Source organism: Oryzias latipes, chromosome 11 (genome assembly GCF_053564925.1).
Source record: "Oryzias latipes strain Hd-rR chromosome 11, Olatipes_Hd-rR_3.1".
NCBI classification, from domain to species: domain Eukaryota; kingdom Metazoa; phylum Chordata; class Actinopteri; order Beloniformes; family Adrianichthyidae; genus Oryzias; species Oryzias latipes.
In genome coordinates this window covers 22635001-22657686 of record NC_136247.1, presented here as the reverse complement: position 1 = coordinate 22657686, position 22686 = coordinate 22635001, and the positions used below count along the sequence as shown (strand labels likewise).

Here is a 22686-nt window from a genome sequence, read left to right as displayed (position 1 = left end):
CAAAAGTGTTTTTGTGAGTATTAAAGGGACACATTATGGGACAGATGTTAAATTGAGCTGCTTTGTCCCAGGTACGGGGAGAACCCTGTCCGGTCGGCTGCTCGGCCCAGCAGAGATGTCACAGTCAGGGGAAGGAGGTGGAGCTTCAGGAACGAGAGGAACCTGTACTTGTGAGGCTGAAACGGAAGGAAGATATTTTGAAATTAAACAAAGAAACAAACCAAATAAGTGACTCAGGCGTGCTCAGCTAACTAAAAGTGAATGGGTGAAGTTTTAATGCAGAAGTGAGAAGAGGTTGATTCATGAATAGAACTAAATAAATAAATAAAAGTTTCTTTATAAAATTCATGGACTTTGAAAACTAGGGGTGTGCAGAAAAATCAATTTGGCGATATATCACGATGTTCATTTGGCGATGCTTGTATCGATTCCAAACGATATTTCTTAAATCAATAATGGACGCCCTTCAGCGTCTGACTCTTGTTTTCCACGTAACCCTTGTGCTATCCTAGGCACTTTAACATTGGGAGTTGGGTCATCTAGACCCACTAGACAGTGCTCGGAACTTTTTTTTCTTCAATGATTTGTGATCTTCACTGGTGTCCATGGATTACATGAAATCTTTCCACCTTAATCCACCTTTGTCATGGTAGGAATAACACGTCAATGTAAGGGTGGGGTCATCTAAGATAGCACAAGGGTTAAACCCCTGACCGCTAGTCGGCAGCACCGCCCACTGAGCCTCTTTGAGCAGCTCTACACCACACAAAACAGCTCAGCCAGATTCAGCTTGTTTTGTTGTTATGAGACATGCACTACTTAGTTTTTACTCAGGATGGGTACTAAACCCAAACTCTGTGCCACGTTGCTGCCAGTATCCTATAAAAACGTTTGAAGTTCCCAGAGTGTGACTACACTGGCCACCCTGCTGTGGGAGACCACTGACAGACCTCTGATCTCCACCAGGGCCATGGCCCGCTTCAGGACATGTTGCTGCCAACTGGGCTGCAGTTCCATAGAAGATGTCTGGCCCAGAGATGATGGGGTCTTCAGCCTCCTCTAGAAGAGCAGTGACAGCAGCAGCTTCGTCCGGAGCGTCAGGGTCCACGCAGAAATCCTCAGGCCCCTCTGCTGGTAAGGACGCTCATGAGGACCTGACCATGCGCATTACCGATGTTAGTAACCCGGGCAGCAGAGTCAGCTCCTGCGAGCTTCTTTGTCATCTGAAAAGAGAAGTTATTGTAACCCTTGTGCTATCCTAGGCACTTTAACATTGGGATTTGGGTCATCTAGACCCATTAGACAGTGCTCTGAACCTTTTTTCTTCAATGATCTTCACTGGTGTCCATGGATTACATGAAATCTTTCCACCTTTATCCACCTTTGTCATGGTAGGGAGAACACGTCAATGTAAGGGTGGGGTCATCTAAGATAGCACAAGGGTTAAGAACAGACTCAAACTTCTTTTTGAGAATACACAGGAGAATAACATTCCCAAACGTTTCCTTTGTCCCTTGGACAAAGGCTTCCTGCCGCTGTGCAGAAGCTCGCGAGCTCCAGCCCCGCCTCTGGCAATCACAACAAAAAACAGAAAGTTGTGTCACTTTACAGAAATATCTGTGAAATAATCCTAGAGGTGTTTGAAATGATTTCAGTGGGGGGAAAAAAGTGTCGTTGTGAGTATTAAAGGGACACATGATGTAACTGATAGTGACAGCTGTTGGATTGAGCTACTTTGGATGACATAAGACAGAATCAGAGCCTCAAAGTGATGTGAAGCCTTTGTGTGAACAGTTTGTGATGTTTTCTGCTTCTTTTTCAGATTTATTTAACAACCTGAAGCTGTCTGAAGGGATGAGAGAAGATGGAGCTACAATTCATCAGGAAGACTCTTTTAGTGTTAATCAGATGTTTTCATCTCTGCTGGTGTTTTGCTTCAGAAACATCATTTATAGTTTGTAAATGCAGCTCATTTGTCTAGATTTATTGCAAAGTTTTATGTTCAATCATCACATAAGTTAGAATGACTTCTGTAGAGTTTTTCTTCCCATCCTGTTTTGTTTCAATAAACTATGTTGTGACAAACCTTCATGGAAGCTCATTTTTACTCAAATTACTACCCGTTTAAATAAACGAATAGAACACAAGCTTTGCAGCAACATTTTATTTCTTTTTAAATCCAAAAAATGTAAAATACGTATTTAAATAGTCTTTAGTGGTCCTTGAATCTTTTCATTTCTTCCCTCCATTCCTCCACATTCTTCCCGTCTGCAGCTGCGCAGTCAGACATCCCAGAAATCCGTTTGTGGCCACACTTTCTGCAGGTGGTCTGCATAACCTGTCAGGGAACTTGCTCTGGTGCTGCAGCTGCTTCTGACGCTTTCCTCCTTCTAAAGGCGGTGGTCCTGGGCACACGCTTAGGAGGAGAAGGAGGTGATGATGGTGGTGGAGCTTCAGGATTCATATTTGGAATGTGTTGCTGGCAGAGGAATGTTCTCCTCTGTCATCTTGTAGTCGTAGGGCTGTCCCTGTCCCACCTGAAGCGAGGACAGCCCTTTAGCTGCAGGGAAACAATAGGAGTGAGGACGGAGTCCAGCTTCCTGCTCCCACTTTTTCAACCTGACTGGAGAACCTGGAGACACGGAGGGGTTGGTACCAGGATGCTGGGATTTTAGGAAAAGATACAACATCAGACTGCAGAAGTTAGAGCTCTCACCACTGTCACAGGGTCCTCTGGTTCCGCTGAAACATCTGAAGTCCGGTCTGAGCCATCAGCCTGGAGTTCCACAAAACTGTTGGAGACTCTCCTTCCCAGAAAAAGAAGAGTTCTTCCTCCTTGTGGGTCTAAAAAGTCCTTCCAGAGGAAAACATCATTGCTGGTCCACCATTCTTACTTTATAAACCTTTAAAAGTCGTGAAATGAGCCCTATAATCTTATTTGCAGCCTTATAATCGTTTTATAATCCGTGCATCAGCATATGTTCACATAACTTAACCAGAATGTGAACAACATACTTTTAAGGGTCCATACAAAAACTAGCAGGAGAAAAACTAAGCAGAAAGCCACAGTTTTACAATCTATTAGCGCATCTTTTACTAAAAACACGCCACAGAAAAGGGAAGAGACTTTTCCACAAACATATCAATATCATTTCAGCAATTAAAACCGTCGATTTGTCGTTAAATAGAAGGAAAAACAGCACTTACGTCCGACCAGGAAGACGGCAGCCATGACAGTGAAGGCTGGGGGGCGGGATCGAGAAATTGGAACAAATCCGGCTCTCTGATTGGACGCCCAAATTTTGATACTTGAAATTGGAACAAATGCTGCCATTTGATTGGTTGGGAAATTGGAACAATCGGAACAAAGAAAATTATTCTCAAGGATGATGCTCATTCTTGTCTGTGGGGGGAAGAGGGCAGGAGGGGGGCCTCTTGCTGCCGTGCACAAGGTCGTGAGTTCGAGCCCCGCCTTGGGCAATCACAACAAAAAGCATTACAATTGTGTCACTTTACATAAAAATCTGTAAAATAATCACAAAGATGTCTGAAATGATTTCAGTGAGAAAACGTGTCAATGTGTGAATTAAAGGGACACATGATGTAACTCTGATGGTGACAGGTGTTGGATTGAGCTGCTTTGTCTGACCTAAGACAGAATTGGAGCCTCACAGTGATGTGAAGCCTTTGTGTGAGCAGTTTGTGTTGTTTGTGCTTCTTTTTCAGATTTATTCAGCAACCTGAAGCTGCCTGAAGGGATGAGAGAAGATGGAGCTACAATTCATCAGGAAGACTCTTTTTAGTGTTAATCAGATGTTTTCATCTCTGCTGGTGTTTTGCTTCAGAAACATCATTTATAGTTTGTAAATGCAGCTCATCTGTCTAGATTCATTGCAAAGTTTTTGTTTATTCATTACATAAGTTAGAATAACTTCTGTAGAGTTTTTCTTCACATCCTGTTCTGTTTCAATAAACTATGTTGTGACAAACCTTCATGGAAACTCATTTTTAGCCAAATTACTACCCGTTTAATAAAACTAAATAACACAAGCTTTGCAACAAAAAATATTTATTTGTGAAATAAAAAAATTTAAATATATTTTTGAAAGTCTTCATTGTTCCTGTTCCCATTTCATCTGTTCCCTCCGCTCCTCCACACTTTTCCCGCCGACAGTTACGCAGTACGACAGCCCAGACATGCGTGTGTGGCCAGTGTCTAGCCTTTTGGGCCTGCCACACTTTCTGCAGGTGTACTGCACAACCTGTCGGCGGACTTTTGTGGCTGGTGGAAGGCCTTCCTCTGGTGGTGCTTCTGCTGCTGCTGCTTGTGCCGCTTAGCCTGAGTCAGACGGCGGGCATCTCCGGGGTCCACCTCGAAGATGCAGTGAGACAGCTGCCTCATGAAGGTGGGATGGAGCTGGTGGCTCTCAGTGGTGACACCTGACGCAAAGCGGCGCATCAGGTACCAAGTGTCAAGTCGAACCACCAGCTGCCCCCACTCCTACAAGACAAACATTGAGAGACCTTTAGGACTGAACTGTGTCAGCAGTAGTGCAAACATAGTGAATCTGAGTTTGTACCGAAAACAAGGCAGATGTCTTGGACATGCCGTCTCTGCTGCAGCAGTCGTGATCCACGTAGATGAGCTGGGGGGGAGGACCTTGGCGAGTCGATACAGGACTAAACGACTGTCTTTTGTTCAGGTGGGACAACACTGCGCCTAGAAGATCCTGAAGTCAAAGAAGCGGCTCCTGCTATCATCATCAGAAGACGAAGAAAGCCGAAGCAGCAGCTTCTGTATTTTAGAGAGGGCCTCCATCATGGACACATTTTCCATCAGAAGGTGTGGCCACACATGCAATGCTGGTGTCTCCTATAATGTGCAGCTGTCAGTAGGAAACGTGTGGAGGAAGAATAGGAAATAAAAGGCAGAAAAAAGACTGAAAGGCCATAAAAGTTTATTTGATTGAAAAATAGATACAATTTAACAGACATTTTGTGTTCTGCAGTTTTTCTTGAAGCTGTAACGATTTGTGCAAAATCAACATTTTATGTAGGTTTGACACTAAATGTAGCTTATTGACACATTTTAAAGTCCAGGATGTGAGGAAGAAGAACTGTTCAAGATTCTAACTTTGAGAATAAATAAAAATAGAAACAGATTTTTAACAGACGCTGTACTTTAAAAGCTAATCCACAACATGATGGTTCTGAAGCAAAGAAAGAGTTCATCAATCATGTTCAAAGGTTGAACACAAAGCAGAAGCAGTGATGAAAAACTCTGGGAAAAGTGTGAAAAGATCTTCAGGACGAGTTGAAGCGCCACACTTTTTGTTCTAATGCTTAAGCTTCAAAAAACCTTGATCCAATTTAGTTTTAGCTGACGTTTATGTGTGATGAGAGAGTTCTGCCCTCTTTGGTGAACACATCTGTCCAGAACACGGAGAGTTCTGCAGCTGCAGCTTTGTTTTGTCGATGATTAAGTCTGAAAAAAAGCACAAAACAATTTGTTTACTCAGTACTTTCACATCTCTTTGTGCCAAATGATTCAATGCATCATCTCTCACCACCAAATCAGCCCAATTTCAAAGTATTTAGAGATGCAAATACTTTGCTAAATCTTTTAGATTTCTCCTGCATTTCTATGATTTGAACCTTTTCAGTCTGAGTGTACAAAGTGAGACATGAACTCATGAGCTTCTGCACGGGTCCAGAATCCACCACTCCACCTCTCCCATCCCTTCCCAAGACTGACGACCTGCCTCACCTTGGACCTTCTTCTCCCATGAAAGCTGGTGGGAGTCTTCCTCTTTCTTCATCCAAAGTCAGTCAGTGGGTCGTTCTGTGTTTTTCCAGGTTTCTGCTGGTGAACAATGACAGAGGTTAGAGCTGCCGCAGAAACACCAGCAGGTTCATCATCACAGCATCATCGGAGAAATCTCCTCTCAGCTTCTTCACTCCTGGTACTTTGCTGGATCTCATTTCCATTTAAATCTCTGCACACATTTTAGGTTTCTGTGGAAACAATATTCCTATTATTAAAAATGTTCTGATTCAAAAGAAGTTTATTCTTGATATTTTCTTTTCAATTCTACTTTTATTGCAAATAAACGTTCCCTGTAAAAACAAAATCATCTCCGCCTGCAAACTTTGTATTAAATATGTTCTTTCCTTTTCCTTTTTCACTAAAACACACGTAACAACGTGAGTTCACTTCTTCACAAATACATTAATCTCTTTTAGACACTTGAAATAATGCAAACTGTTTATTTGTCTTAAAATAATGGAAAACCGGCAGTTATTTGAAGGAATTGGAACGAATCCGGCTCTCTGATTGGACACAGCAAAGTTTGATACTAGAAATTGGAACAATTCTGGCCATTTGATTGATTGAGAAGTTGGAACACTCTGATCAGGCCCGTCGGAGGAAGACTTCCTGTCGCCGTGCAGAAGCTCGCGAGTTCGCGGCCCGCTGTGCGCGGTTGCAGCATAAAAATCATCTGCTGCTGATCCTTCTAAAGAAACAAACAACTGGAACGAATTTTCTCAACAAAAAGAACCTGTAAATGGATGAAAACCATGAACACGTGAGGTCATCGATTGATAGATTCACAGACATTCAGTAAAGGTGGAAATCACTGTGTTTGTGTTGTCTTTAAAAACCTCATTTTTTAGTTTATTATTTTACTTATTTCAGTAATGATTTTACAGTGGTGGGGGGGGGGGGTCCATTTATAGATAAACAAAATCTTACTTGTGCTTTCTTTATTGTTTCTAAATTCCTAAACTTTTTCAAGGGAGATTTTCTTTTTCGGACGTTTCCTGAATGTCTCGGACTAGTCACCTACTGGACTCCAGCGTGAAAGGTTCGGATCAGAACCGCTCTGGGTTCGGCTTGTGTGCTTCCTTGTCCTACTTCTCCCGATCAACCTGAGTCCAAACGACGGTGAGGAGCAGAATTCTGCTTTTTGAGCTTCACACATGCGACAATCATGAGAAGACGAGCAGCTCATACGTGGCGGTTCAGATCAAAGAAATTGTTAAAAACTTTTAGGGAAACGAAAGACGACGGCCGCCATGTTGTTCAAGTTCGTTTTCTCGAGTGATTAAGTCATACTACGAGATAATAACAACTGTTTTCGTGAGATAATGGTATAAATGTGTTGCGCCGAAAACACAGTAAAAAGAAACAGATTCAATTTTATGTTTCTAATGTTCAAAACTCGAAATGGCGGATTTGAAACAAGCAGTACTACTAGTACTACAATGCTAATAGTTCCAAAAAAAAGTTATCAAATAACTGGACTTTTTCTACGCGCTGCAGCGCTTTCTGAACGTCCAAATACAGAGAAATTGACCACAAACACCCACAGTCAGAAATAATAAGCAGTTTAACATTTATTATTGTAACGGAATCGAAATTTGGGGAAATTAGCGGGCCAGAAACTACTAGTAGTTTCATCCGCCATTTTTTTAAATGTAATTAATGTTAAACAGCTTATTTTAGAAAGCGCTGCAGCGTGTAGAAAAAGTCCAGTAATTTGATAATTTGATAACTTTTTTAGAACTATTAGTTTTGTCCTAAGGTGACAAGAAGGACGCGTCTACAACTTGCATCACTCGAACACGCTGGTTCACTCTAAGAAAAACAGTAATAAAATAATATTGTGGATTTATGTGGAGTTTGTTTGAACAATAATGAGTACTTGTGATGTTAGCAGTTATTTATGGTGAGTAACTTTTTTTAACTTTATTGTTATGGTGAGTAACTGAGAAACTGCTTATTTCTGGGGTTTTTTGGTGTACTTTATTGACGGTCCCTGCCTTCCTCTGTGGTTTCACATCGAGGCAAACTCCGGCTATGACTCGTTTTCGGCATAACCAAAAAATATATACTAGTCTATAGAACTACATTAAGCGTTATGTTTGTGGATAAAGTTAGTAGGAAGAACAAAACAGATACGGACACATTTCAACTTCTAATAGCAGTTCATCTCATGTTTCATGAGTAAATGAGGTTAGTTATTTTATTGTTATTTGCTTTTAAAGTTCTTAAAATATTAGAACAAAATTCCACAGAATAAATATAACAAAGATCCACCGTTTCTTTATTTTTATTGAATGCAAAGCTTCCATGTAATGAATCTTACTTTCTCTCCAGGTGGAGCGGTGAAACAGCGACACTGTGTGGCAGAAATACAGCAGGTATTTTCTGGATTAAACATGACTGTATCTTTGTGTTTAAAAACAGGAATTTTGTAGTAGAATTTTACCGCACAGATACTCACAATGTATTTAAAGAATTTCCGAGGCAGAATATTGCAGAAAAAGCAGGAAATGGTCAGAATTTAGTTCAATCAGGAGCCAACAGGCTCTCAACAAGGAAGCAAGCCACTCAGGATGGTCTCCGCAGTAATGAAAGTGTATAATCCTGGTCTTTGATGGGTTCTTCTTATTGAATTTAGGTCCATGTGAGTTCTGTCCGTCCTGTTGCTGGAAGCAGAAGCACAGACTTCGTCTCTGAGCTGATTTTTCTGCAGCGAGTCGTCGCTTTGGCTTCCTGCTTGAAGGCAGCAGCAGAATGATGTCAGTCTGACGCGGTCAGACCAGTTTTCTCTTTCTCCACACAGATCCTTGTCTGAAAGAGCGTCTCCACCCCTGTGTGTGTAACCACCAACACATGGGGGTTGGTTGGAGCTGCTGTGGGGATTGGTAAAGGTCCTCCTGGAGGGGTGTTGACTTGACCTTTTGTTCTGGCGCTTCCGGGAAACCAGTCGCACTCGTCTGACGTGACAAAACCCCCCTTCTTTTCCCAGAATCCTTCCAAGAAGTTTCTCACAAAGTCAGAAAAAATGTAATTTTAATCTGATCAGAAACATTTAAGTCAAACTTTAAATGGAGATGGTGAACCTGAGACGATCCTGTGTCATGGGAGAAACAGATGATCCTTTTTGGTGTTTTGTCATCATTGTGGTTCCCTTTAAAGTCCACTGCGTTCCCTCAGATCACACCTCATGCTTGAGAGGAGTAGCAGAGGGGAGGGTTTAAAAAGCACTCAGAGACTTTGGCTCATCGCACTAGTTCTCTAGTGCATATACTAAAATTGGAACGATACAGAGAAGATTAGCATGGCCCCTGCGCAAGGATGACACGCAAATTCGTGAAGCGTTCCTCATTTTCTCTTTTAAAAACCAAATTCACCCATCTGTGTGTCCTTGTTTTAATAAAAATAAACTTTAATATGACACATCCAGCTAATACTGGACCATTTTTAATAGAGCTCATAATAAACGTTTCAGGAAAACTCACCGCAGATACAAGTTTAAATGTAAATAATAATTTAAAAAAAACTTAACTAAAATTTAAAATTGTATCTTTTAACATAAGAAAAAATGAATATAAATCCACTTTGAACAAATATTACATTAATTTAGCCACACAGAAACCCTGTTATAGTCTAAAACAGAAAAGAAGCTAAAAGTGCCTGAAATAAAAAAATCTGTCATTCCTTATTTAAACTAGAAATATTTTGACCAACTGAACCATTTGATGCTTAGAAAAATAATTCAATTGATAAATAATATTTAATTTAAATTGATCTGAAACATTAACACAGCACCACCAATATATTTAACATTTTTAGTCTGAAGAAATGGATAAAAACATTGTTCTGATTTTTTTTTCTAAATGATGGATTATTTATTCATGATGTCATAAAGTGCAGCTGTTTTCCTGCATGACCTGCTGTCTTTCTGTCAAAAACTGACACCAACTAAACACCAGGCAGACGAAGATACATTTAAGGAAACTAAAGACACGTCATCAAAACCTCTACAATAGTTCATAAAGAATGACATTATTAGCATGAGCTGAGGAAGCTAAAGGCACCGATGATCCTGGTGTTGCGCAACAGGCAGCTCTCCGCGTGCCCCGTGTTACCTGACAGACGAAGCCCACCCCCCCCTCCCCTTTCATTCTCTCTCACGCAGCCGCGTGTGACACAGACATGAGCAGCTGCACGAACGGGGATTCAAAGGTTTCAGGCTTTTACAAACTCTGTGAAAGAACAGATAATAGGAACCGAATAGTGGACCAGATTTAGTTTCCAAGCACTGAGCCGCTGACACCACCGCCCCCACGTTAAATTTGCACACCGGACAATTGCCCGTATTACCTGTGCATAAAACCGCCACCACCGCGCGCCCCCCCCCGCTGGCATCGCTTTTTGTGAAGCACTGAGTTAAAAGAAAACACATCATTTCATCACATATTTGGGATCTGGTTTGGTATTGAAAATCAATTTAAGGTCAAATTATTCATTTTTTTTTTAAATCTGAGGAGCTGAAGGTGTAAAAAATTCACTTAAGAAGTCAAACCTTAAGAAAAATTATTTTAAAAAAAAAAGATTAAATAAAAAAATAAAATACCATTATTTATGTTAAAACAACAAATATTTGGTGATTAGTGTGGCTACTTTGCATAAAACGTTTATAAGTGAAAACAATACCTGTAAGATGAGAACAAAGGGCTTAAATCAGTAAATATTTGTTTGAGTTACATTTATTGTCTTCAAAAACCAGGAAGAGAAGTTTGAATCTAAATGTTCTTAGCCTTAGATTCTGTAGAATACTTTCATTCTGTGAAAAACTACAATATTACAGTCATCCTGTACTAATACTGTAGAAGTACTTAGTAGAATCTGCCAAAGTAAAATAATGAGCCAGAATTAACTATTCATGAGTAAAGAAAAACACTTTTTCACAGTCCATCCCAGAATAATCCAGGCGTTACAGCTGTGAGAACTGCAGGATTCTTTGTTTTTCTGCTGTTGAGCATAAAATCAAAGCAAAGAAAGAGGAGAAATGTTCCAACGTGATTATTTCAAAGCTGATTCCCTTCAGAATCCATCAAACTAACAGGAGAGAAGAAGCTGAACTGTTATTTCTGTGTCCATGCTGAGATGTTGGACTGGTGGGTGTTTCTGCTGCAGGTCTAACCTCCATCATGGTTTGTCTTTTTCAGCAGCAGAAATCTGGAAAGACACGGAACGACCAACTGTTGATGAAGAAAGATGGAGATTCCCTCACTGCTCCATCTGGAGGCTGAAGGAGGTCAGTTCAAGAAGAAGAACATCTCTGCAGTTTCTGAAAGACTTCAATCTCTCAATCCTCCTATGGAGTCTGTTGTACATATTGTCTTTAGATCTGCTGTGGTTCTGAAGGCAAAGATCTAAAGTTATATTTTCATATTCACTTCTTCTGGAAATCGACTGAAGAGAAGAAATTCCTGAGAATATTGGCACCAAAGTGACTAAACAGAACTTCAATGATTTTTTATTTTCACCAACTTAAAAGCAGCACAGCCATTATTTAATTATTTAAGAGAGTTTAAAAGCTCCTCTGAAAAATGTTTATTCAGGAAGTGTCGACTTTTTTAATTCAAAATCTGTTCTTTCTGTTTCAGCCTCACAAGTACCGGCTCCTCCTTTGGTTCCCGATGCTCCACCTTCTTCCTCTGACGATGGCGACTCTGCTGGGCTGAGTGGACAACCGGATACAGTTCTCCCTTTAACTGGGCTTGAGGAGCAGCCAGCTCCAGCTGTCCTCGCTCCACCTTCATCTGCTGGCGATGCAGAGGTGATGTGACAGTAGCTGCAGCTTTTTGTGTCTCTGTGTCGCTAACAGCAGTCATACATTAAAGCTGCTCCATCTCGTCTCTTCAGCTGCTGCCTGAGTCCTGGCGGGCAGCTCTCTCTGCAGAGCAGCAGCAGTGGATCGGGCGGGTGCTGTTCACCAGGGACAGCTCGGGGAGATCCAAGCTCACCACTGAGCTGAATCTGTGGTGGAACCCTCCCCAGCCCCGCCCAATCTACCACCAACCTCCCGCGTCCCCTGACCTGTTCTTCGCATGTCGGCTGTTCCTGTGGATGCCCCACAGGATCTGGGGCCTTCAGCTGACATGTCCCCAGCCTTTGTGTGGCGGGCCACTGACGAAGGCTGGGCTGTACAGGACCATCCGGAGGGTCCTGGACATCGACGGCTGGTACCTCATGGCCACGGAGTACCTGGAGTGCCGTCGGTGTAAGAAGAAGGTCGGGGGGTGGTCACAGGGGATCGTACGGCAGCTGGCTCCCACCTACAGCTGCCAGTTTCCCGCTGTACTCACGTACAAGTAAGAGGCGACATTTAACCATCTGTTTATTTGTGTGTGAAACTTTGTCTACATGTTGGCATATGGTGATTGTGTTGATGCAGGCTGTCCTGTGACCAAAGGGTGGTTGCACAGCTCAGGTCTCGCACGTTGGGCAACAGTGCCAACCGGCTGTACAACACCCTGCGGGAGCAGCACTCGGACTCCTGGATGCGGAGAGCGATCCACTACCTTGGCGTCTGCGAGCGGTTCCTGGCCTTGAACAATGTGGGGGGGCAGTTTCCACCACCTCCACCTATGCCCCCTCTTCCATCACCCGTCTGGCTGCTGACGGTGTACGGCTACGACGTCCTGACGCGGCTGGACGAGTACAAGGCCAGGATCACGTCCACCTTTGGATCCATCTTAAAAATGGATTCCACCAAGAAGGTTTGGGAATGTTTTTCTCCTGTGGATTCTCAAGCAGAAGTTTGAGTCTGTTCTGAAAAACATCTCTGTTCAGGTGACGAAGAAGCTCGCAGGAGCTGCCTCCGACTCGGCCGCCTTGGTTACCAACGTAGGTAACGAGCACGGTCAGGTCCTCATGAGCGTCCTCACCTGCTCTGAGGGCTCTGAGGGTCTGTCCAGGATGGCGGCCGGGCTGATGAGGCGGTATCGACTCGCCAAGGTTCCTCCCCCCCAGCTCATTTATGTGGACCGCGACTGCTGCAGCACAGACGGTGTGTGCAGGACAGCTGCCTTATTTTCGGTAAGAACTCAGATTCATCATGTTTTTGTTAATGCTGACATGTTGCACACAGTTCAGTCCTAAAGTTCTCTCCACGTTTGTCTTGTAGGAGTGGAGGCAGCTGGTGGTTCGACTTGACATCGGGCACCTGATGCGCCGCTTTGCGTCAGGTGTCACTACCAAGAGCCACCAGCTCTATCCCACCTTCATGAAGCAGCTGTCTCACTGCATCTTCGAGGTGGACCCCGGAGATGCCCGCCGTCTGACTCAGGCTAAGCGGTCCGAGCTGGAAGGGAAGCACGGGATGGTCGGCCTGACGGATGCGGACGTGATCCAGAGGGTTTCCAAGGAGGAGTGGAGGCTCCACTGTCGTCGTCGGACACGTGGAGCTGAGGGGACGGCACTCCTCATCCAAAGCCTTCTGGACACCTTCAGTGGCCCGGCAGGACGCGACACCCTGGACATCCCGTTGCTGGATGCTCTCCGCATTCAGGAGATCTGGAGCACCCAGAGGCGGCACCTTAGCTGCATCCAGGACTGGCCGGGGGTGCAGCTCTACACCGAGACTGGCAGGCTGACCAAGGGCGGGGTCAGGCTGCCAGTTTATCGCTGCGCTAGAGGCTCCACCTCTCTGGGGTCCTTCCACCTCCACCTCCAGCGGTTCATCCCAGGTAACTGCAGATGCCGTTCAGTTTAACGGGATAAATGGTGGAAGTTTAGACTTTATTAGAAATTTGTAAACTTAACTGCTGATGTTTACACGGTTCCCTCAGGGACGTCTGCCAGCCCCAAATACTTCCAGGCGTTCCTGATAGATGGACTGGTGAGGTGGAACGAGGACCGAGCAGCAGCGGCTGCACCTCCGGCTGCAGCTGAGGAACATCTGTCGCCTCTCCACTCCTACAGTGGCCACCTCAAGCACGCCCTTAACCAGAAGAGCCAAAGGGTGCTTGGTCTTCAGATGGTTAAGGATTTCACCAAACCTGCTGCGTACACAGGTGAATAACGACAAAAGAGGCCAGAGGTGTAGATCTGACTTCATAGCAATCTGCAAAAATGACCTGAGCTCTCTGTCGTCACTGCAGGGGAGCTCATCGGGGTGGAGTACCTGTACCAGCAGACGGGCAGCGTGCTTGAGGATGTCAGCCTGGACCCTGACGCTCCGGACGAGGCTGCTGCTGTCACTGCTCTCCAAGAGGAGGATGAGGGCATCAATGAGGATGAAGACCCCACCATCTCTGAGCCAGTCATCATCTCCTCTGACACAGCAGCCCGGTCAGGTGGTCCAGCTGGCACCAGCAGGTCTGGGAGCCATCCAGTCCCCCCCACCACCACTGAAGACGATGTCCGTCCTGGGACCTCGCAAACTGCTGGTCAGCATCTCTCCTCAGACTCTGAGGTAAAATCTACAACCTGAGTCCACTATCAAACGATGTTGTGTATTTTTAGTAGGATTTCTGTGCTTTGCATTTGCCAACTGTCTGGTTCTGTCCCAGGAAGAGGTCCAGGGTCCGGATAGTCAGCCAGGATACCAGCAGAGGGCAGTGCTGGAGCAGGAAGCTGGACTCCTTCCTGCAGCTGCAGCTGTTTCCTGGGAGCCTCTTCCTGCAGCTAAAGGGCTGTCCTTGGTTCAGGTGGGACAGGGACAGCCCTTAGACAACAAGAGGCCAGAGGAGAAGATGCCTCTGTCATCAGCATGTTCAGGGGCTGAACCCCAGCTGCCCCTGCTCGACCCTGAAGCTGCTCCTCCATCACCACTACAACCATCACCCCCTCCTCCTCCTGAGCGTGTGCCCAGGACCACCACCTTCAGAAGGAGGAAAGCGGCGGAAGCAGCAGCTGCAGCACCGGGAGAAGGCATTCCAACAAAAGTCCGCCGACAGGTTGTGCAGTACATCTGCACAAAGTGTGGCCAGCCGAAAAGGCTAGACACCGGCCACACACGGATTGGTGGGGTGTCTTACTGTGCAACCGTCGGCGGGAAGAGTGTGGAGGAATGGAGGGAAGAAATGAAGAGGAAGGAACACTAAAGACTTTTTAAAATATATATTTAGTTTTTCTACTTTTGTTTTATTGAAAAATAAATATTTTTTTATGTTGTTAATGTTTATGTAATGAGCTTCCATGAAGGTTTGTTACAACATAGCTAATTGAAACAAAACAGGATGGGAAGAAAAACTCTACAGAAGTTAATCTAACTTATGTAATAAATAAACAAATCTTTGCAATAAATCTAGACAGATGAGCTGCACTTTCTGAACTATAAATGATGTTTCTGAAGCAAAACACCAGCAGAGATGAAAACATCTGACAAACAATAAAAAGGGGTCTTCCTGATGAATTCTTGGTTGTTGAATAAATCTGAAAAAGAAGCACAAAACAACACAAACTGTTCACACAAAGGCTTCACATCACTTTGAGTCTCTGATTCTGTCTTAAGTCATCCAAAGCAGCTCAATCCAACACCATGTCTGACTAATGTCACCATCTGAGTTACATCATGTGTCCCTTTAATACTCACAATGACACTTTTTTTCCCCCCACATTTCAAACACCACTGGGATTATTTTACAGATGTTTCTGTAAAGTGACATTAATTTCCAGATATACATTATTTAAGAAATGATTCAAGATTCAAGAGGTTTTTATTGCCATATTCTGTGTAGCTACACAGAGTAGGAATTTGTTTCGGTGCAAATGTGCAACATAAAACAGAAGAACAGTAAGCAACAAAATTTTTACACAATGGACATAACAAAAAATATAAATAGAGTCAGTAGTGCAAGGAGTGTCAAAACAGTGCAACTGAGAATGTTCAAGGTGCAGGTAGTGGGCTGGTGACTGGTTGGACATTGACGTGAAATTTAGGGGGGGGGGGTTACAGGGCGTTTAAGAGTCTGACTGCAGAGGGAAAGAAACTGTTCTTGTGTCTGGAGGTTCTGGTCCTGATGGACCTTAGCCTCCTGCCTGAAGGGAGTAGTTTCAGTAGGGAATGTCCAGGGTGGGAAGGGTCGGCAGCTATCCGGCCTGCACGTCCCCGGGTTCTGGAGACATATAGTTCCTGGACAGATGGGAGGCTGCAGCCGATCACCTTCTCTGCTGAGCGCACAATACGCTGTAGTCTGTTAATGTCCCTGGTTGTGGCACTAGTGTACCACACGGTGATGGAGGAGGTGAGGATGGACTCAATGATGGCCGTGTAGAACTGCACCATCATCTGGGCCGGCAGCCTGGCTTTCTTCAATTGCCGCAGGAAATACATCCTCTGCTGGGCCTTTTTGAGGAGAGAGCAGATGGACGGCTCCCACTTGAGGTCCTGCGTGATGGTGGTGCCGAGGAAACAGACAGAGTCCACAATGGTGATGGGAGAGTCTGTCAGGATGAGAGGGGGTGAGGGGGCTGTGACTTTCCTGAAGTCCACTATCATCTCCACTGTCTTCTGAGTGTTCAGCTCCAGGTTGTTGATGCTGCACCACGAACCCAGCCGGTCCACCTCCCTCCTATAGGCAGACTCATCATCATTAGAGATGAGTCCGATGAGGGTGGTGTCATCTGCAAACTTGATCAGTTTGACAGAGTCATGGCTGGAGGTGCAGCAGTTAGTGTACAGGGAGAAGAGTAGAGGGGAAAGTACACAGCCCTGTGGAGTTCCTGTGCTGATAGATTGGGTGGTGGAGACATTCTTCCCCAGCCGCACACACTGCCTCCGGTCCATGAGGAAGTCAGTAATCCACCTACAGGTGGAGTCAGGCACGTTGAGCTGGAGGAGCTTTTCCTGGAGCAGAGAGGGGAGGATGGTATTGAACGCAGAGCTGAAGTCCACAAACAGGATCCTAGCATAGGTTCCCGGGGAGTCCAGATGCTGCAGGATGAAGTGGAGGGCCAGGTTGATAGCGTCGTCTACAGACCTGTTGGCTCTGTAGGCGAACTGCAGAGGGTCCAGGAGGGGGGAGGTGAAGGATTTGAGGTGGGGGAGGACCAGACGCTCGAATGACTTCATGACTACAGACGTAAGTGCCACAGGCCTGTAGTCATTGAGGCCAGTTATGCGGGGCTTCTTGGGGACAGGGATGATGGTGGACAGTTTGAAGCAGGCTGGGACGTGGCAGGCCTCCAGGGAGGTGTTGAAAATGTCTGTGAAGACCGCTGCCAGTTCGCCTGCGCAGTGTTTCAGGGTGGCAGGCGAGATGCCGTCCGGACCTGGAGCCTTCCGTGGGTTTTGCTTCCGGAAAAGCTTAAGCACCTCCTCTTCTGTCACTGAGAGGACAGTGGTGGGGGAGAGGTGGTCTGGGGGGGTCATACTGTCCTCAGTGATAGTGGTGGGGGAGGAAAGTGGCACCAGAGTTGTTGAGGAAACCTGTTCAGTGAGGGGGGAGGAGGAGGGTTGTGGGACCTCAAACCTGGCATAAAAGGTGTTAAGCCTCTCAGCCAGTTGTAGGTCGTCAGCAGCATGTTGGGCTCTGGGCTTGTAGTTCGTGATTTGCCTAAGCCCTCTCCAAACAGAGGTGACGTCGTTGACAGAGAATTGGTCTTCCAGGCGTTTATTGTACCGAGCTCTCGCCTGTTCCACCTCCTTTGAGAACTGGTACTTAGCAGCCTTATAGCTCTCTTTATCTTTTGCTCTGTAGGCTGCTTCTTTCTCCTTCCTCAGCTGTCTCAGTCTGGGTGTGAACCAGGGTTTATCATTGTTATAAGTAACCCTGTTTTTTGTTGGGATGATGCTGTCCTCACAAAACTGGATGTATGACGTCACAGTGTCTGTGTAATCATCCAAACTGTCTGTGGCAGCTCTAAACACATCCCAGTCCGTTGTGTCCAGACACGTGCGAAGCTCCTCCACAGCCTCGCTGGTCCACATCTTGGAAGTCCTCACTGTTGGTTTGGAGAGCTTCAGCTTTTGTCTGTATGCGGGGATGAGGTGAATCAGGGCGTGGTCCGAGAAGCCCAGAGCCGCGCGGGCCACGGCTCTGTAAGCCCCGCTGACTGTTGTGTAGCAGTGATCCAGCGTGTTCTGCTAAAAATGATTTTATAGTGTTTTCTTTTTTTTTTTCATTTACAGATTTAAAGAAAAAAATCCTACTTGTGCTTTCTTTATTGTTTATAGATTCCTAAACTTTTTCAAGGGAGTTTTCTTTTCCGGACGTTCCCTGAAGGTCTCGGACAAGTCCCATGCTAGACTCCAGCGTTAAAGGTTGGGATCAGGACGGCTCTCAGTACGACTTCTGTGCTCAGTCTGTCCTTCTCCTGCTGAGCAACCTGATTCCAAACAACGGTGATGAGCAGAATTCTGCTTTTTGAGCTCAAAACAGGCGAGAATTAGAAGACGAGCAGCTCAAAAAAAAAAATAGGTTAACGAAAGACGGCGGCCGCCATGTTGTTCAATTAGTTCGCTTTCTCGAGTGATTAAGTCGATATTACGAGATAATAACTGTTTTCTTGAGATATTGGTATACGTGTGTTGCTCGTAATGTCGAAAACACAGTTTAATTATGTTTTATTAGTAGAAAACAGAAACAGGTTTGATTTTATGTTAGTAACGTTCAAAACTTTAATGGCGGATTTGAAAGTAGTTTCTGGCCCGCTAATTATTTCATCCCAAATTTCCATTCCGTTCCAGTAATTAATGTTAAACTGCTTATTTATTGCTGACTGTGGGTGTTTGTGGTCAATTTCTCTGTGTTTGGACGCTCAGAAAGCGCTGCAGCGCGTAGAAAAAGTCCAGTTATTTGATTATTTGATAACTTTTTTTAAGACTATTAGCATTTGTCCTAAAGGCAAGCGAGGTACAAGGACGCGTCTACATCTTGCATTACTCGAACACGCAGGTTCACTCTAAGAAAAACAGTAATAAAATAATGTCATGGATTTATGTGGAGTTTGTTTGAACAATAATGAGTACTTGTGATGTTTTAGGGGTTATTTATGGTAATTAAAGTCAGAAACTGCTATTGTTTGTCTGGGGTGTTTTGGTGTACTTTATTGACGGTCCCTGCCTGCCTCTGTAGCTTCACATGGAAGCAAATTGCGGCTGTGACTTGTTTCCTGCTTCACCACAGACAAATACAAAACGTTTAAACTAGTCAATAGAACTACATACAACGTAATGTTTGTGAATAAATTTATTAGTACGAAGAACAAAACAGATTGGTGACCGAATGTGTCTATGAAACAGACATATTTCAACTTCTGTGCAGCTCATCTTGTATTTTTCATGAGAAAATGAGGTTAGTTAGTTTAAAGTTATTTGCTTTTATAATTTTTAAAATATTAAAACACAATTCCACAAAATAAATATAATGAAGATTCACCGTTTCTTTATTTTTATTGAATGCAGCGCTTCAATGTAATGAATCTTACGTTTTCTCTCCAGGTGGAGCGGTGAAACAGCGACACCGTGTGGCAGAACTACAACAGGTATTTTCTGGATTAAACGTGACTGTATTTTTGTGTTTAAAAACAGGAATTTTGAAGTAGAATTTTACCGCACAGAAACTCACAGTGTATATTAAAATTTTCAGAGGCATCTTATTGCAGAAAAAATAAGAAATGGTCAGAATTTAGTTCAATCAGGAGCCGACAGGCTCTCAACAAGCAAGCAAGCCACTCAGGATGGTCGCAGTCTGGAGCCCTGTGTGACACTGAATTTGAAACAGCACATTGTAATTTCTGCATCTATTATTAAAGTATTTATTAGTAATACAGTGGAGATGAATAGATTTGGTTAGCATGTTGATTTACGGCATGCGCCCCTAAATTTTCTGGTTGTGCCCCTAAAATTTTCAGTTGGGGGCCAAAGTGCTCCTAGTGAAAAAAGTTAGTCTGGAGCCCTGGAAAGTGTATAATCCTGGCCTTTGATGGGTTCTTGTTATTGAATTTAGGTCCATGTGAGTTCTGTCCGTCCTGTTGCTGGAAGCTGAACCACAGACTGCCATCTCTGAGCTGTTTTTTCTGCTGCTACTTGTTGTCTTCTAGATCTAGTTGGATGAGATCCAAAAGATTTTCTCCTTCAAGAGTTTGTATTCACTGTGGCTTGCTATAAAGTCCACAGCTTTCTTTCAGGACACACCTCTGGGATGTTAGGAGCAAAGGAAAGAGCGGTTGAAAAAGAACTCCCAGAGAGGATCCCATTGCACTAGTTCTCTAGTGCATCTACTAAAATTGGAACGATACAGAGAAGATTAGCATGGCCCCTGCGCAAGGATGACACGCAAATTCGTGAAGCGTTCCTCATTTTCTCTTTTAAAAACCAATTTCACCCATGTCTGTGCCTTTATTTAGGAACAAAAAACCCTTAATGAGAGGAAAAGTCATTATACTGGTCTTTTTCTAATTTCGTATTCAGAAAAATTCATAGCAGACAAAAATAAATATGAAAATATAAAAAAAGAAAAACCAAACAAATGAGATCAACAAACCAGAAACCAGGCAGAAGAAGTCTGACATGTTTTACTTGCAAACACTTGGATCACATCCTTGTGCTGATTTGGTTTTTAAAAGCTTTTTATTGGAGTCAGTTTGATTATATTTAGATTATTTGAGAAGCTGAAAATGTCCAAAATCTGTTAAAAGCCAAACCAAACAAGAAAACGATCCTGGTTCAATTTTAAAAACCGTTTTTGCTTTGAAATTTTGTTCTATTCCGTCGAAAAAACTGTCATCTTTTAAAAGTCTTTTTTTTAATTCAAAAGAACTCTCATATTACACAAAAATAGAACAAAACGCTTAAATAAAAGTTTCTTTATAGAATTCATGGACTTTGAAAACTAGGGGTGTGCAGAAAAAATCGATTTGGCGATATATCGCGATATTCATTTGGCGATACTTGTATCGATTCCAAACGATATTTATCAAATCATTTATGGATGTCCTTCAGCGGCTGACTCTTGTTTTCCACTTAAACATTTTTATGGTCTTCTATGGGTCCTTAATAAAGTCTAGGACCATTTGAGTTCTGACGGTTCTGTTGCTGGAAGCTGAACCACAGACTGCCATCTCTGAGCTGTTTTTTCTGCTGCTACTTGTTGTCTTCTCTTCCTGCTGGAAGGCAGCAGCAGAATCAAGTAAGTCTGACTTGTTTAAAGCAGTTTTCTTTTTCTCCACACAGATCTTTGTCTGGATCAGCATCTCTACATCTGTGTGTAACCACCAGCACATGGGGGTTGTTAGAGCTGCTGGTGGGTTGTTAAAGGTTCACAGATCATCCATCTGGGGTTGGAGAGGAGGGGTAATGACTCAGCTTTTTGTTCTAGTGTTTCCAGCTATCCAGTCACGCTCGTTTGACGCCACACAACCCCCGTCTCTCTCCCAGCATGCCTCTGAAAAACATCAGGTAAACTTACCAACAAACCAAAAAACATAAATGAACCATTTCAGTACCAAATGTAGTCAAACATTGAATGGAAAAGTTGTATCGGAGAAGATGTAGTTGGATGAGATCCAAAAGATTTTCTCCTTCAAGAGTTTGTATTCACTGTGGCTTGCTATAAAGTCCACAGCTTTCTTTCAGGACACACCTCTGGGATGTTAGGAGCAAAGGAAAGAGCGGTTGAAAAAGAACTCCCAGAGAGGACCCCATTGCACTAGTTCTCTAGTGCATCTACTAAAATTGGAACGATACAGAGAAGATTAGCATGGCCCCTGCGCAAGGATGACACGCAAATTCGTGAAGCGTTCCTCATTTTCTCTTTTAAAAACCAATTTCACCCATGTCTGTGCCTTTATTTAGGAACAAAAAACCCTTAATGAGAGGAAAAGTCATTATACTGGTCTTTTTCTAATTTCTTATTCAGAAAAATTCATAGCAGACAAAAATAAATATGAAAATATAAAAAAAGAAAAACCAAACAAATGAGATCAACAAACCAGAAACCAGGCAGAAGAAGTCTGACATGTTTTACTTGCAAACACTTGGATCACATCCTTGTGCTGATTTGGTTTTTAAAAGCTTTTTATTGGAGTCAGTTTGATTATATTTAGATTATTTGAGAAGCTGAAAATGTCCAAAATCTGTTAAAAGCCAAACCAAACAAGAAAACGATCCTGGTTCAATTTTAAAAACCGTTTTTGCTTTGAAATTTTGTTCTATTCCGTCGAAAAAACTGTCATCTTTTAAAAGTCTTTTTTTTAATTCAAAAGAATTCTCATATTACACAAAAATAGAACAAAACGCTTAAATAAAAGTTTCTTTATAGAATTCATGGACTTTGAAAACTAGGGGTGTGCAGAAAAATCGATTTGGCGATATATCGCGATATTCATTTGGCGATACTTGTATCGATTCCAAACGATATTTATCAAATCATTTATGGACGTCCTTCAGCGGCTGACTCTTGTTTTCCACTTAAACCCTTTTATGGTCTTTTATGGGTCCTTAATAAAGTCTAGGACCATTTGAGTTCTGACGGTTCTGTTGCTGGAAGCTGAACCACAGACTGCCATCTCTGAGCAGTTTTTTCTGCTGCTACTTGTTGTCTTCTCTTCCTGCTGGAAGGCAGCAGTAGAATCAAGTAAGTCTGACTTGTTTAAAGCAGTTTTCTTTTTCTCCACACAGATCTTTGTCTGGATCAGCATCTCTACATCTGTGTGTAACCACCAGCACATGGGGGTTGTTAGAGCTGCTGGTGGGTTGTTAAAGGTTCACAGATCATCCATCTGGGGTTGGAGAGGAGGGGTAATGACTCAGATTTTTGTTCTAGTGTTTCCAGCTATCCAGTCACGCTCGTTTGACGCCACACAACCCCCGTCTCTCTCCCAGCATGCCTCTGAAAAACATCAGGTAAACTTACCAACAAACCAAAAAACATAAATGA

At 43.5% G+C, this 22686-nt stretch overlaps 3 protein-coding genes and 3 non-coding genes across 13 annotated transcripts in view; 5 read left to right on the top strand and 1 right to left on the bottom strand.

The window, feature by feature from the left end:
* Positions 1–70: 70 nt before the first annotated feature.
* LOC105355048 (uncharacterized) lies at positions 71–9038 on the bottom strand. 2 transcript variants are annotated; one of them, XR_013658914.1, is made up of 6 exons: positions 8289–9038; positions 8151–8183; positions 5768–5863; positions 2717–5485; positions 1317–2632; positions 71–1223 (listed from the first exon to the last, which is right to left on the bottom strand). XR_013658914.1 is itself a non-coding variant. In XM_078955017.1 (6 exons), exons 4-5 carry the CDS (start codon positions 4605–4607, stop codon positions 4217–4219), a joined length of 312 nt encoding a protein of 103 aa, XP_078811143.1. In that variant the 5' UTR covers positions 4608–5485; positions 5768–5863; positions 8151–8183; positions 8289–8804; the 3' UTR covers positions 2150–2632; positions 2717–4216. The 2 variants fall into 2 exon arrangements, 1 of the variants encoding a protein (XP_078811143.1); XM_078955017.1 differs by lacking the exon at positions 71–1223 and having other exon boundaries at positions 2150–2632; positions 2717–4501; positions 4581–5485; positions 8289–8804.
* Positions 6848–15218, top strand: LOC101158037 (uncharacterized). Its single transcript, XM_011480768.4, has 11 exons — positions 6848–6946; positions 8162–8205; positions 11023–11111; positions 11464–11636; positions 11723–12171; positions 12255–12579; positions 12653–12898; positions 12987–13548; positions 13651–13875; positions 13963–14276; positions 14374–15218. The coding sequence occupies exons 3-11, from the start codon at positions 11072–11074 to the stop codon at positions 14905–14907; spliced, it is 2868 nt and encodes a 955-aa protein (XP_011479070.4). The 5' UTR covers positions 6848–6946; positions 8162–8205; positions 11023–11071; the 3' UTR covers positions 14908–15218.
* Positions 9075–9180, top strand: LOC111948268 (U6 spliceosomal RNA). The gene has a single exon (XR_002874224.1). It is a non-coding gene; the product is annotated as a U6 spliceosomal RNA (small nuclear RNA).
* A 2810-nt stretch (positions 15219–18028) lies between the features above and the next one.
* Positions 18029–22686, top strand: part of LOC111946282 (uncharacterized) — an 18980-nt gene continuing 14322 nt past the window's right edge. For 2 of the 7 annotated variants that reach the window (XR_013658911.1, XM_078955014.1), the window contains exons 1-6: positions 18031–18149; positions 19248–19291; positions 20982–21051; positions 21127–21206; positions 22428–22497; positions 22573–22652. Coding sequence is in view for 4 of the 7 variants with exons in the window: in XM_078955014.1 (XP_078811140.1) it covers positions 18047–18149; positions 19248–19291; positions 20982–21051; positions 21127–21206; positions 22428–22497; positions 22573–22652 (447 nt within the window). In the remaining 3 variants the exon portion in view is untranslated. Of the gene's footprint in view, positions 18150–18234; positions 19102–19247; positions 19292–20791; positions 21052–21126; positions 21207–22427; positions 22498–22572; positions 22653–22686 lie in introns of those variants that run through there. The other 5 variants (XR_013658913.1, XR_013658912.1, XM_078955012.1 and 2 more) reach the window with 4 other exon arrangements.
* LOC111948279 (U6 spliceosomal RNA) lies at positions 20007–20112 on the top strand. Its single transcript, XR_002874235.1, has one exon. It is a non-coding gene; the product is annotated as a U6 spliceosomal RNA (small nuclear RNA).
* LOC111948280 (U6 spliceosomal RNA) lies at positions 21454–21559 on the top strand. Its single transcript, XR_002874236.1, has one exon. It is a non-coding gene; the product is annotated as a U6 spliceosomal RNA (small nuclear RNA).

Excerpts from the sequence above, each read along its gene's own strand:
- LOC101158037 (XM_011480768.4), top strand. The coding sequence starts at position 11,072 with ATGGAGATTCCCTCACTGCTCCATCTGGAGGCTGAAGGAG. Across the intron at positions 12,172-12,254 it reads CCCGCTGTACTCACGTACAA|GCTGTCCTGTGACCAAAGGG; the intron begins GTAAGAGGCGAC and ends GTGTTGATGCAG. Across the intron at positions 14,277-14,373 it reads ATCTCTCCTCAGACTCTGAG|GAAGAGGTCCAGGGTCCGGA; the intron begins GTAAAATCTACA and ends GTTCTGTCCCAG.
- LOC105355048 (XM_078955017.1), bottom strand. The coding sequence starts at position 4,607 with ATGTCCAAGACATCTGCCTTGTTTTCG. Across the intron at positions 4,502-4,580 it reads AGACATCTGCCTTGTTTTCG|GAGTGGGGGCAGCTGGTGGT; the intron begins GTACAAACTCAG and ends TTTGTCTTGTAG.